General features: G+C 36.3%; 1 protein-coding gene across 1 annotated transcript; it reads right to left on the bottom strand.

Moving 5' to 3' along the window:
* Positions 1 to 1039: 1039 nt before the first annotated feature.
* Positions 1040 to 7263, bottom strand: LOC130222064 (protein NLRC3-like). Its single transcript, XM_056454688.1, has 3 exons — positions 7171 to 7263; positions 6170 to 6283; positions 1040 to 2945 (listed from the first exon to the last, which is right to left on the bottom strand). The coding sequence occupies exons 1-3, from the start codon at positions 7236 to 7238 to the stop codon at positions 1040 to 1042; spliced, it is 2088 nt and encodes a 695-aa protein (XP_056310663.1). The 5' UTR covers positions 7239 to 7263.
* Positions 7264 to 15098: the final 7835 nt, after the last annotated feature.

The raw sequence follows: 15098 nt of genomic DNA, 5'->3' as shown, positions 1-15098 counted from the left end.
AATCCAGCACAAACGAATGACACTAGTTTGGTGTGATTTAGACAACCTGAGGTGGAGAGTGATGTCACGGCTCCTGAAATATTTTAATTATATCTAAACAACGAAAATAGATGAAGTGTTTTAGATGAAGTCATTTGAGCAACATGGGGTGGAAAGTGACGTCACTCGGTCAAAAAATATAATGCTTAATATCTCAGACCCCAAACCAGCACAATCGTAGCACAAACGACTGGCATCGTTTTGGGGATTATTTTTTTTTTATGTGGTGCCAACTTCACAGAGGTATGGTAGGATAATCAGTAATTTTAAGTAAAACAAAAAACCAAACTGGGCAGAAAAACAGACAGGCATCAAACTATATGTAACATGAGAAACGAATCAACACAGACAAAAGCAAACTGGGGGAATAAATAGAGGAGCAAACAAAGCCTAAAACCAGGAGCTCAGGTGAAACAAATTAACAAAATGAACAAGTAACAAGAAGGGTAGAGTCTGACTAATAGACAAATGAGCACATGGAAATACACAACACAAGACATGTGCTAAACACAAAACAAAAGCATAGACAATAAACAAGAACTAATGCAAAAGACAAACTAAACAAGACATGCTGCTGCGACACAACTGCATGTAAAGACATGAACAGGAACCTCTGACAAAAGCAAAATACCAAACAAAGTATACAGCTCAAGATGACCTGACGCTGTGAACTCACAAGAACACAGAGAAAGAGTACATGATTCAAGCAAACTCAAACCAATGCTCTCACAAAAAGAAAACAAACAAGAGAGAGTGTCAGAGTTCTATCACAAGCTAAGAATTAAATAAACAAAAGACAAAACCCTGACACACACACACACACACACAGCTGTTGACCAGAGTGTTTTCAGCTTCTGTCTTTCTGCTTCAGTATTGAGATGAGGAATAAACAGTGTTTGTGTGAATCTGTTAAAGCAGGGCAGTGACTTACTAAACTGATCTGAGTCTTCAGTGCAGACTGATGTGTGTCTTCTGTGATCAATGAATGAATAATAATTACTCACAGAGCTCTTCTGCAGTTTCTCACAGCTAGTATCAGTCTCCGTCTTCCCTCATCTGATGTGTTGAATTTCTTCAGCTCAAACTCATCCAGCGGCTCCTCTGACATCTCAGTCATGTAGGAGATTGTTGAGCAGTGAGCAGGAGAGAGTTCCTCCTCTTGGTGTTTGTCTGATTTCACAAACTCCTGAATCTCTCTGGACAGAGTCTGATCTTTCACCTCCAGCAGACAGAGGAACAGATTGATGGATCTTTCAGCTGAGAGACGCTCATCTCTCTTAATCTTGTCCTTAATGTACAGTATGATTCTCCGGATGCTCTCTGAGCTCTTCTCTGTGTTTGTCAGCAGATCCTGGAAGAGTCTCTGGTTAGACACCAGTGAGACGCCCAACAAGAACCGCAGGAACAGATCCAGATGACCATTACTACTCCTGACAGCTTTTTTTATTGCTGATCTGAGCAGTTTATACAAAGACTTCTCAGACCTGGCCTGTACATGTTGATTATATAAATATTCTCTCTTATAAATCAACCTCAGCGGTTTTCTCTTCTTTGTTAAATGGCAGTAAAACACAAAGAAAGCAGCCAGAAACTCCTGAAAGCTGAGATGGATGAAGCTGTAGACTTTCCTCTGATGAATCACAGATTCCTTCTTGAAGATCTCAGTGCAGATCCCAGAATACACTGAGGCGTCAGTGACGTCTATGTCGCTCTCAATCAGGTCCTCCTCATAGAACATCACATTGCCCTTCATCAGCTGTCTGAAAGCCACTTCAGCAAGTTTGGCGATCACTCCTCTGTTGGACTGCAGGAGTTCCTCTCTATCTCTCTCTTCATACTTCTGCTTCCTCATGTTGATCTGAATCAGCAGGAAGTGGATGTACATCTCAGTCAGAGTTTGAGGGATTTCTGCACTCAGATCTTCTTCCAAGAGCTTCTGAAGCACAGTGGAGGAGATCCAGCAGAAGACGGGTATGTGGCACATGATCTGGAGGCTTCTTGCTCTTCTGATGTGGGAGATGATTCTGCTGGCTTGATGCTCATCGCTGATTCTCTTCCTGAAGTATTCCTCCTTCTGAGGCTCAGTGAATCCCTGAATTTCTGTCAGACGGTTGATGTATTTGGAGGGGATCTGATGGGCTGCTGCTGGTCTGGAGGTGATCCAGATGAGAGCAGAGGGAAGCAGATCTCCTTTCATAAGGTTCGATATCAACACAGCCACTGATGAAGATTCAGTCACAGCACAAACTTTCTCCTCATCTGAAAACTTCAGTGTGATTCTGCTTTCATCCAGACCATCAAAGATGAACACAACTCTACACTGCTCATAAATATTGGCCTCCAGATCTTTAAGTTCAGGATGAAAGTCCAGCAGAAGTCTGTGAAGACTGTACTGATGATCTCTGATCAAGTTCAGCTCTCGAAATGGAAGCACAAACATGAAATCTTCATCCTGATTGTCTTTTCCCTCGGCCCAGTCCAGAATGAACTTCTGCACAGAGACAGTTTTCCCGATTCCAGCGATGCCTTTAGTGAGAACAGTCTTGATCTGGGCTTTCTCCACCTTTGTCTTCTCCTCATGTCCTGCTCCAGCTGAGGCTTTAAAGATGTCATTGCAGTAGACTGGAGTGTGTTGTGAGGGTTTTGTTCTGGTTGTTTTCTCCATCTGTAAAACCTCATGTTCTTCATTCACTCCTTCACTTTCTCCTTCTATGATGTAGAGCTGTGTGTAGATCCTGTTTAGGAGAGTTTGAGTCTCTTGATGGTTGATTCCCTCATACTTATATAATCTCTCATACTTGTTCTTCATGATGGTTTTGTGCTGGTCTTTGACGCTCTGAAGTTCATCATGTTCTGGTTGGAGTGAATCCTGCTGCAGGTCTCCAGTATGATCATCTCCATCCACACTGCAGGAACAACAACAACACAAAGAATCAATGAGTACGAGTGTAAAGATCCTTTAGTAAAGTCATGCGTGTTTTCTCTGAAACAGCTGAGACACAATACACAGATTTAATCCAGAACCAAACTATAGTAATGCAGAAACTGTCCCAGATCAGCAAGAACCGACTTAAGTCTTCAAATGACCCTTATAGCTCCATTGTGAAGCACTTTAAACACCACACACTGATCACTTTAAACACCACACACTGATCACATCTACTGCTCAAAATGCTGTAACATTTAACAGTACTTTTTGCCTTAATAAATTATTTCATGTTAGCACTCTTAGGCTTTGTTGCAATCTTTATCTCGATGGACAGTAAATTTACCTTACTAATAACAAAAAACGTACAAAAGTAGCACACATTACTGTACATGCGGTCATTAATCTGTATATACAGCATGTAGAGTTCTGGGCTCAGAAAATTCTCAAAATATAATATTATCCTACATTTTTATAAAGGAAATGAAGGTGTAGGTTATACAGATCGTTGTTAAATGTAGAGTGGGGTGGCACGGTGGTGCAGTGGGTAGCACTGTCATCTCAGGAAAAAACAAGGTCACTGGTTCGAGCCTCGGCTGAGTCAGTTGGCATTTCTGTATGGAGTTTGCATGTTCTCCCTGTGTTAGCGTGGGTTTGCTCCATGTGCTCCGGTTTCCCCCACAGTCCAAACACATGCGCTATAGAGGAATTGGGTAAACTAAATTGTCTGTTGTGTATGAGTGTGTGTGTGTGTGCATGTGTGTGTGTGTGTGTGTGTGTGTGTGTGTGTAAATGACTGTGTATGGGTGTTTCCCAGGGATGGTTTGCAGCTGGAAGGGCATCCGCTGCTAAAACACCTGCTGTGGTGACCTCTGATGAATAAAGGGACTAAGCCAAAAAGAAAACGAATGAATGAATAAATGCAGAGCTTCTCTATAAAAAAGGTGAAAAAACACCTGCAAGTTCTGAAAGAGATCTAACCTCAGGTAAGAAAAAGTAACACAAAAGTTAAATAATGCATTACTTTCTATTAAAAGTTACTAAGTAACTTTCCCAAGCACTGGTTGTGATCATATACTTGTTAAATGTTTTGCCATCAATAAAATAATAATAATTCTTTTCATCTCTCCTGTCTACATCTTTCAGCGTATCACCCTGACTGTTTGCTCTGCCTCTGCCTTCTGTCAGCTCACTTTCTGACTGAATATAGTTTTTGTTTCACACAATAATCTCCAGATCATACAAGCATTTGCTCTAAGAGTTCAGGATTTCGGTAACAGCACTGTAACATTGCTTCACCTTTTTAAAATGATAACAACAATGAAAATAGCAATGATTGAATAGAGTTCTTTTTTAATCATTATCTCTCTTGCCCATAATTATTTATCAGGTAAAATGTGGTGTGTTTGTCTCATTGAATTTGTTCATTCATCTTGTCTAAAATCTTTCTTATGATCGCCCACACTTTGGCTATTTTGCTGACTATTGTAAAAGCATGTAAACTCATTCGACTAGCTCTAACAATTAGAGCAGGGCTATTTGAATTAGAGTATTAAAGGGCATAGTTTACCCCTTTTTTTATTTAATATTAATACTATGGTTCTTGTGAGTGTGCCAGTTTAGGTTCAGTTCAAAACACAGTTCAGATTTTTCTATTATAATGTGTTATAATGTGTCATTTTGGGGGCATGTACACAGCTCGCTGTTTCAGGGGTGTGTTGCTTCATATGAAAATTTGTTTCGACTTCCCACCCAACGTAACAAGGGGGCGGAGCCAAGAGCTCCCCCGCTCCGTGTTTGGCAAAAGACAGGCAGACAGAGAGAAGCAACATGAGTGAGAGGACCAGCATTCAGCCGTACATGTACGACTCGGACACAGACCAAGCAGGGAGTACAAAATCATTTGTGTCTGTATAGTTTTACAGCCAACTGTGTGCTAGTTTAAAGTGCCGAGCTTGTACACCGAGACTAATAACCATGCACACTGAATTAACTTTGACTGAGACACTAGATGCGCCGCTCGGAGCAGCAACACGGCACATTAGACACGCATAAATGGATGTTATTTAAAATGAAAGTATTCAGATGGCACTCTGTGGCGCGGCAGAAACATGAAGTGTACCCTCATAAAGGACTATATTTCTGGAAAAAACAGAAACATACTGAACTCAAACGATGGCACTGTCTATAATTAATCAATGATGTAATTAGATTTCATGCTTGCAGCCTGATTTCGATCATATATCAGTTTCATTTAACATTTTTCGTTTTTTAAAATAGGAACAAAAATAAACACGGTCCCTAAGTTGAGCGCGTGAATAAGAAGCTGAAAACGGAAGCGTCGCGGTTTTTAAGGTGGACTGGATAGCGTCAATAAGAAGCTGCGAATAAGAAGCTGGATTTAGCCTCATGATAAACCTATGTTTAGAATTCTAAAATGCTGGTTTGCGACCTGCAGGCAAGTTCGTTATTTTATTTGCAATAGAGAGACGCGCACGTGAGGCAACACACTCGCACTTTCCAGCTGCACGTAGTTAAGATCACAGGGAGCTTCTGTGACTGCGAGAAATGCAAACGGCTGAAGTTTAAGGTAGATGCAATGAAAAGTACACATGTTTGCAAACCTACCTAAGCGATCATGTGGTGAATGTTGATCTTGTGTTGAGCCTAATGAGCCTGCCATCTAAAAATAGAGCAAGGGCGTTGCTTTAGTGACATCGCTTTGACTCACACGCTGAAAATGGCGGACGTGAAACAACAAACTGATGATAATGTGATGCGCGCCAGTCAATCAATATTGGTGGGCGGGGGGACCGCACTCCTACGTCAAGTTGCGATCGCTCTGAAAACCACTCCAATTAGTCCACCGTTTTATGTTAAAAAGGACTGGGTCTGTTTATATCACCCCAATATGATGGTCTATACACTATACCTACACACATGTCTGTCCAAACAGCTTGAAAAGTAGGTTTTTCACCATAGGTGCCCTTTAATACTTTAGTTACTCATTACTACTTTGGTGCTTCACTAATGATCAAATGTGAGTGTGTGGACATTTAGTTTTAAAGTCTCCTGTATTTTGTTCCCTGTAATAAAATGTCTCACTGGAATGTGAGAATAAAGTGTAATAATTTCTGATCTATTAGAAAACACACGATCATATAAATGCTGCAGTGTAATCGTGTGTGTGTAGAAATGATCTACCTGAGAGCAGGTTGTGTGATTTTAATACTAAAATGGCTTGGTAACTCCATAGACACGTCACTCGTCATAGACACACAGCTGGGCTCTGCTTCTGCTCTCTTCCTCTTACGTGAGCTAAAACAGGGAAGATTAAAGTTACAGCAAACACAGATCAAGGCTCATTTCTAGTAGAAAAAGCATAATAGAAAATGCAGCACTATTAGAGCAGATTAGAGCTGAATCAACTAATAATCACTGAATGAAGTTGACAGTGTAGATGTGGGAGGAGCCTAATCATTCAGGCAATCATTATCACATGGCTATATAAGCAGCAGCCACTGCACTGTGTCAGCTGACTGTTATTTCCAGCATTCAGCAGCTCCCCTAATCCTCCTCCTCATCAGTCAGTCAGAAAGCCACTCATTGGGGGTTTGTCTGCAGAGCTCAAGTCCAGCCTTTAAGGACAGCAAGTCAAGTTCATTTACCATCATCTGTCATGACTCAATGAGCAGGTGAACTCCTGAAATATCAATTATAGAAACTGCTGCCACTAAATCTGTTGATCAGCAGCATATATGGCACAACATGATGATGACTGTGGTTCAGTTAAAACAGACTCAGATCAGAGAAATGGCTGATCAGTACAGTACAGAAACAGCAGGGGAAAGTGTGCAGGAAAAACCCTTTATGACATGATCAGGAACACTTTAGTTTAGGTCACAAATCATACTATTAACTACCAGCTTATTACCTGCATAATATTAACATATTAACTGCTCATTAGTAGTCATAAAGTATGATCTTATTGTGTATGCCTAATCCTACCCAAAACCTAAACCCACCATCTACCTCACTAAATAATAATAAGCCGCTGATTTTAACCCAGATATCTTCAACCACTATCCTGCAGAGCTCAGATACAACATCTAACATTTTAAACCCAACAGATCCACAACACAAATTACTTGATTAATTTATTATAAAAATACTAATCAGTTGCAGATATAAAAGAGATTTTCTACCTGACAGCAGGTCGCGTGTTTTCACTCTTAAAATGTATTGGTCGATTCATAGACCAGTCACTCTTCATAGACACACAGCTGGGCTCTGCTTCTGCTCTCTTCCTCTTACATAAACTAAAACTGAGATGATTAAAGTTCAGCACTGCACACACTGGAGTCAAACCATATTATTCAACATTTTATCATTAAAAACACTCTTTAAACAGCACTGTGTGTGTTAAATTATCTGACAGATTATAACCACAACTAACAAAGTAAATATAACATCTTGTAAAAAAATTAAAAAATTATATGGAATGTCAAGTGTGGACCTAATACCTGCATCCTGTAAACAAATCCTGGTCTCCAGAAGTGTGTGTGTCCTCCATGATGGATCTGGAGAGTTTGATCTCCAGCAGAAACTCTAGAAGAAACTAATGGACAATCACAGATCTCCAGTCATTGATCAGCCTTTATAATTCAGCTGAATGCAGAATAGAATAGATCAGCAGCTGAGACACTCAAATCTCTGAAATCCAGAAGCTCATCACGAGTAAACAAATGAAGAATCACAGCCATCCTCTTTTTGATTAGGATTCAAATATAATTATCCATATAGATTAATAAACCTTACACGTTTTGTCAAGACATTAAAGATTTAAAGATATTATGCCTTGGATTCTGTTTAAAATGGCGACACAACTCAGCACTTTCACTTTCGTTTCTGAAAAAAGCAGCACATCATGACTTCAGTGAAAAACATCCATCACAGACACTAAACAGAGCGGAGAAGAGTGAAAACCGCGGCAGGATTATTGTAAGCGGTGCTCCCCAAATCAGGACGGTGCGTACTGGCGTCATTTGCGTCCATGACGTTTCAAGGAGATCAACAGCTGAGTTAATTTTGTAATGAGCCGAAGTCTTTAAAGGGATGTATTTTCTTTGTCATAGGGGGTTCGTGTGACGGGGATGAGCGCAGGCTATGATCACACTCCGTACATGAAATGTTGAATGACGACGGCTTGATATTTAGCTGGAGTGGTATTGATAGTAGCTTACGTTTTGATTTGAATGACGGTTGATACCCCTTGTTAAATGCCTAGTGGTTGTCATTTTAGTCGCCTTAACCATTCATGGTAATGCAGTCTGCTAATATTCAATATATTATGAACATTTTATTCCCTACCTGCTGCTCCCCTTCTGTGGAATTTTAATGTTTGAGATTCTTGTATAAAATAAAAGTGAAACTAGTATTGAAGTGAATTTTGCTCTGTTATTGTGGCCCAAAATAAATACATTATTTTGTCCAGTAAAGAACTTGTGTTTTGTGTTTTGAATACTGCCCTTAATTTGGGATGGTTACATTATCAAAGCACCTGTGGAATTACATTTTATTAGGGTGATTTTACCTGAAGCAGTATAAATACTTGATACAGAAATGACAGAACAAGACGCATATCTGGACAACTTATTCCTCTGGTTGTGTTTTGAGTCAGAGAGCAGAGTTAAGCTGCACACCCAGATAGCACACATGCGTCGCAGAGACGTCTGCTGGACGTTTTCATCTGGGAGACATCTTATTTAGGGCGTTTGCTCATCTGGAAAACGTCGTATAGACGTCCTTGTCAGACATACAAGCAACGGCTATGCGATGCATTGCTGATGTTCATTATTAGAATGTTAGGTCTGTGAGACATCTTATTTATGTACCATAGACGTCGTTTTTATTATTATTATTATTATTATTATTATTATTTTATTTTTTTTTTTTAGACATTCCCTCCTGAATACTGCTATAAATAAGTCACAGTTACTCTGATTATACACCCGTCTACACATAGATGATAAGCTCAAGTATTTTCCACTCAAAATCAAATAACACAAAGGCTGAGGAATTATTTGTAGAATTTTATTATATTATTCCTTCATTAATTTTCTTTTCGGCTAAGTCCTTTTATTAATCTATTTACTATTTACTATGACCTTTTATGTGAAGCTGCTTTGACACAATCTACATTGTATAAGCGCTATACAAATAAAGGTGAATTGAATTGAATTGAATTGAATTGAATTTAATTTAAATCTGGGGTCGCCAGGTATGAACCGCCAACCTCCAGCATATGTTTTACGCGGATGCTCTTCCAGCCGCAACCCATCACTGGGAAATATATTTTATTATATTATATTATATTATATTATTTTATATTATATTATTTTATATTTTAATATTTAATTTTATATTATATTATTGAATTTAATTTTATATCATATTATGTTATGTTATATTACATTATTACTATATCATAATTATTATTTTTCAGAAACAAACAAAACCAATTTAAAGTGAGCAAGTCGCTTAAGAGTCCATTCATTCTGGGGCCAAGCGGAGGAAGTCTTTAAAATGTTTTCTGCTTCTGTTGAAGACGGAAGCACGGGGTTCCTCATAGCTGCACCTGTTAAAAAAAATATTTTAAAAAGTTATTTAATCCAACCAAAATAAATACACACCATGTCAATTATTGCATTTGATTGCATAATAATATTAATAATAATAATAATAATAATAAGAAGAAGAAGAAGAAGAAGAAGAAGGAAAAAAAGATATGATTGTTTGAAAATTCGTTGTTCAGTCTTCACCTCCGAGTGCTCTTAATTTTTTCATGACCATATACATTTGTTTAGTGTTGTTTTCATCGTATCATTATTATTACTATTACAATTTATTATTATTGTTGTTATTATCTGTTATATATTTGTTGTCATATGTTCTATATATCTTTATGAATATGTTATGTTTATTTGTCCACCTGTCGGGATTTACAGGCCATGCATCGCGTGTGGCAGGAAGCATGTGTGCTTGAATATAAATCTCATTTTTGACCATATTGCATTGATTTTCCTAATTTATTCGTTTGCTGGAAATTAGAACTGAATTTAGAAACTGCTTTGAAAATTATTTGAGCTTAATAAACAAACTTACGAACCACATGATCCCGATTTTTGCGACTATGCGAATGTTCGCTGAAACGAGAAACAAATCGCTGGACGATATAACGACAGAATTCTGTGTTTTAATTCTGAAATTACATTTAACAGTCTTATTTGTCCAATGATAGTTTTGAGAAACATCAGGGTGGTTGTAATGTAAAATGCAGTGGAGCCACTACATTACAATAAGCATTTTATCTTTAAAATATCCACAAAATTCACAAGTAAATGCCCATCAGACGCGCGATTTTAGTGTTGAAAATATTAGGTTTAGAAAAAGCATTTAAGTACACAATTAAAGGAATAAAAATAGAAATGCGGTCCGTGTACCATCCGTTCATTTGATTATTCGGAAAATGAAACATCAGAAAAACAGTCAATATTTCGTTTTTCTGTTTATTCTGTAGGCATAAAAAACGAAAACCCATCTGTTATTCTGCTTATTTACTTAAAACATAAAATTGATTCAAACACAAAACCTAAACGAAATAATGAGTGAAAAACTGTGCACTTATTTGTTTATTCGTTTGATAAAAACAAATACAACGTGGGCGTGCATCATTTATTTTCCAGTTTTAAATGGAATAAAGGAAAGGAAGAAAACGGCTGTTTTTATGGTTTTTCTTTTGCTCAGAAAAAAAACGGAAAAACGAGATTTTGGCTGGATTTTCGTTTTTTGGTTTAGGGTAGGAAAATGGATAAACAACTTTAAAATTCATTTTGCACATGTAGGCGATGCTGAAACGCCAACTTTCATCTGGTTCACCAAATCTGAGCTCCTAACGACACCCTCAAAACAAAAGCTCTGTACCTAGACTTTTTTATTATTATTATTTAATTATTTACAAACTAAGTTTAGATTCCATCATTAGACCTACACTCAGTTAGCAGGCTTACATCCACTGCATGTGTAAATTAAATAAAAACATAAAGTAGTTGTATTATTAGACATTTGCCATTAAAATAAACTCATAGTTGCTGCCAAACGTCTTGCTGCTGTGCACCTAATGCTGAGCAAAGATGGTCATTTCCGAGCAGCACCAAATGACTAAAGGAGGACCATGTGAAAACGTTCTGTTAATGTTAGAAAGGTGCTTTTTGTATCGTTATTATGTAACGATAGAATCACCAAAACAGAACGTCCTCCTAAAGTCATATTCAAAACGTTAATATATGACTAAAGGAGGACCATGTGAAAACGTTCTGTTAATGTTAGAAAGGTTCTCTTTGTAACGGTATTATGTGACCATATTCCGCTGCCTGAACGTGACGTCTGCGTGTCGTCTGCCACTTTACTGTTCCGCTGCTTATTCCAGCTTTATTTTACCTATTAGTTCTCTATTATTGTTTTCACTTAAATCCTCAGTTATGTTTAATTTGCAATTGAGTTATTTTTACCATTTTTTTTCACAGCTTTTTATTTCAACTGGTATATATTTATAAATATTTATACAAATGATATAAACATTTTGGTATGCCATAATTAAATGTCAATTTAAATAACATAAACAATATTCGTACAGTTATAATTTTATGTAGTTGTACAGTTTGTCAAGTTTTGACTGACAGGTGTTCTGACATAATTATACAAAAAAAAATTACACCTCAAAGGTCAAGAGCATGCTCACTTTATAATTATTATTATTATTATTATTTTGTACTTTTATAGCCTAAATGTTTTTGCAAGTACATACAAACTTTGTATTAAGAGGTACAGAAAACATGGAAGGGAATCGACACAGTCAAGGTTTCTCTTAATTCTCCCATATCATCACATATCAAGTGTGTTTAGCACCTGCAGGAAAAGCAGAAAATCAGCCCCTGATGTAGTGACAAAGGCCCCTGATCTTTTGGAATGTGTTGCACTTAAATATGTTGTATCACATTTATTTTATCTCAGTAACGTTACTGAAAATTATTACATACATCACAAACATTCCGCGTTTGTGTCGGGTAATTAAATCGTCAGCTGTTCAGCAGTACCTGTTTCTACCGGCAGGTGGGAGTGGCACTGTTGTCACATGGTTTTAAAAAACTCCGCTACTGCACTTCATTTATTCATTGTTTTAAGGAGCTAAAGTTGATGAGGTAATAATATTTTTTTCTCTTTTGCGAAAGTGAATAGTTCTAACTACTGATGAAGCCTAATATTTGTTTCCACAGTATAAAATGTGTGTAGTTTTGTTGAAATAAAATAACTGTAATCGATCATACCAATGTAAATACATGCGAATTAGTCAGTAAAATCTAAATTGTACTAGCTTTCTAGATATGAAGTAGATATCTAGGCATAGTTATTGAGATATGATATGGCCAGTCACTTCTGTTTCTGTAATTAAATCACAGTGAATTAATGGATCTAGCTTATTATTTTTATAGCTACATTCTACTGTAACATGCTATGTCAGTTAGCAGGGGATTATAAATCGACTTTCTTATTAAAATACCTAAAATGGCTGTAAGAACACATATAGTTGAACTCAGAATTATTAGCCCCCCCTTACCCCTAATTTTTTCCCCTAATTTCTGTTTAACGGAGATATTTTTCAACACATTTCTAAACATAATGGTTTCAATAACTAATTTCTAATAACTGAATCATTTATCTTTACCATTATAACTGTAAATCATATTTGACTAGACATTTTTAAGACAAATATACAGCTTAAAGTGACATTTACAGGCTTTAAATGCAGGGTAGGTAGGCAAGTTATTGAATAGTGATGGTTTGTTGTGTAGACAATCGAGAAAAAAAATAGCTTGAAGGGGCTAATCATTTTGACTTAAAAATGTTTTTTTTTAAATGCAAAATTGCTTTTATTCTAGCTGAAATAAAACAAATGAGACTTTCTCCAGAAGAAAAAAATATTATCAGACATACTGTGGAAATTTCCTTGCTCTGTTAAACATCATTTGGGAAATATTTAAAAAAGAAAAGAAAATTCAAAGGGGGATAATAATTCTGTATAAAACATTCATTGTCGCAGTCGTGTAAATGATCAAAGTTTTGTCATGTTTATTTAGATCTTATTTTTATTCAACTACAGCAATAGCTGATGCCTTCATCCATATTAGGGATTTCCTGGACTGTTCATCTTCTTTGTGAGGCATATATAATTTCTGCTCAAGTATGAATGAAACGGGCATTACATGTATTTAAAGTGCTACAATGCCCACATCAACCATTTTGAGGAAAACTGAAAAAAAAATCCCTCTAAAGTAATTTGTAGTAAACATATTTTTAGCATATAGATCTTTATTGTAATTTTTTGTACTATTTTTTATAAAGTTGTTATTATATCAAAAAGAGTAGCCTATTGAATATCAATATTTTGCATGGTATTGAATTAAAATATTCCAGTATCTTGACAACACACCTAAAGTAATCACTCTGTCCAACATGTTTGTAGCTTTGTATCACATTGCATAACAACTCACTCTAGAAAATAAATCATATTTTCAGTTTTGAAGACATGCAGAAAATTACATTTTCAAAAAAACTTAAGTGTTGTGATATGGCTTATAACAGACTAGTAAATGAAAAGTGGGTTCATTTATCAATGTTTTTTTTCCTTTTTGGTGTTACAAGTCACAAAGCTTCACAATTGATTGTTAAACTGTCAACTCAAAAACCCTTTATTTATTATTAAACCATTTATAATCTTATTATTAACATTACAGTAGATCACCTTATGTAAGTGAGGGTATATTAGTGGGGTGAATTAGAACGTCTTTTTTGTGTGGTTAGGGGATACTTTTTAGGGGCTAAGCCCCTTATCCCTTTCGACCCTAGCAACACCCCTGTAGCAAATGGTTAGGCAAATTTATAAAATTATGTAATTGTCCTTTTCCTACATTATCAATTGCTTGTGTCATGTTGCTCAAAAAGTGTAATTATTTGTTGAATAGTGTAACCCAGTAGTCACCAACCTTTTTAAGCCCAAGATTTCCTAGTTCAACCTTGATGATATGGAAGGTCTACCTAAAGATTAACAGGTAGAAGACAGCTTTTTCCTTAAGCCCTTTATTTCATTTTTTCGTATCAATATTCTTACACATTCTTCAGTTTGCATATTTGCAATATTTACTCCATCTCTATTTTTTGCCTTTACCATTTTAACCTTAAGTGTGTGGAATATTTTAAATCGTCATGTCTTATATTTGTTAAATACATTAAATTTTAATATGTCACTGTAGGGCTTTTATGAGTCAAATTAAATAATTTACACTGCAGAAAATTTTGAGATTAATGTTTCAAATACATTTTTTAATGTGCTGAAAATGTTGGTAGAAATTTCATGTCACCAATATAACAATGTACTTTATTAGTATTACCTGATGTAAACTATGACAGTCATTGAACAAGACTGGACTATATGTATATTAATTATTAAAATTTTATAATCACAAATTGACTGTTTTTGAGTGCTTAAACACAAAATTAATTTTTTTAGTGTACACAAAAACAGCAGGTGCTATGAACAGAGTATTTTATTTACCACAATTACTACACAAAAAAATGTTTTTGCATGACAAAGAACACTAGAAACAAAAAAAGAACAATATACAATGGTGTTGCAAAGAACACTAGACACAAAAAAAGAACAATATACAGTGGGGTTGCCATTAACTGAACTACATTACCCCAAATGTGGGGGCCTGCAAAATGCCCTCTTTCATGTAAATTTCAAAGTCCTCAAACAATCGATGCATTGGCAGCCTCAAAACAATAGTACATGTATTTGCTTCAGGGTAAATTTTGGCATGCTCATTATCCTGTTGATGCAGGAACTCAAGTGCTGGTTCAACAGGGAAACCCAGCCTTGGAATGGAGGTTGAACCTGAAGCAAATGCTAAAACCTAGCTTAAAGAAAGTGGTGACGATGCTCCCTCTGAGAAAAAAAAAAGATAAAAATAAAAAGATTATTCAGGTTTTCATTTAATTTTAAATATGGATATTC

This window comes from Danio aesculapii, chromosome 4 (genome assembly GCF_903798145.1).
Source record: "Danio aesculapii chromosome 4, fDanAes4.1, whole genome shotgun sequence".
Lineage (NCBI taxonomy): Eukaryota > Metazoa > Chordata > Actinopteri > Cypriniformes > Danionidae > Danio > Danio aesculapii.
Note: the sequence above shows the minus strand (reverse complement) of the source record. Positions and strands in the feature narration are given on the sequence as shown.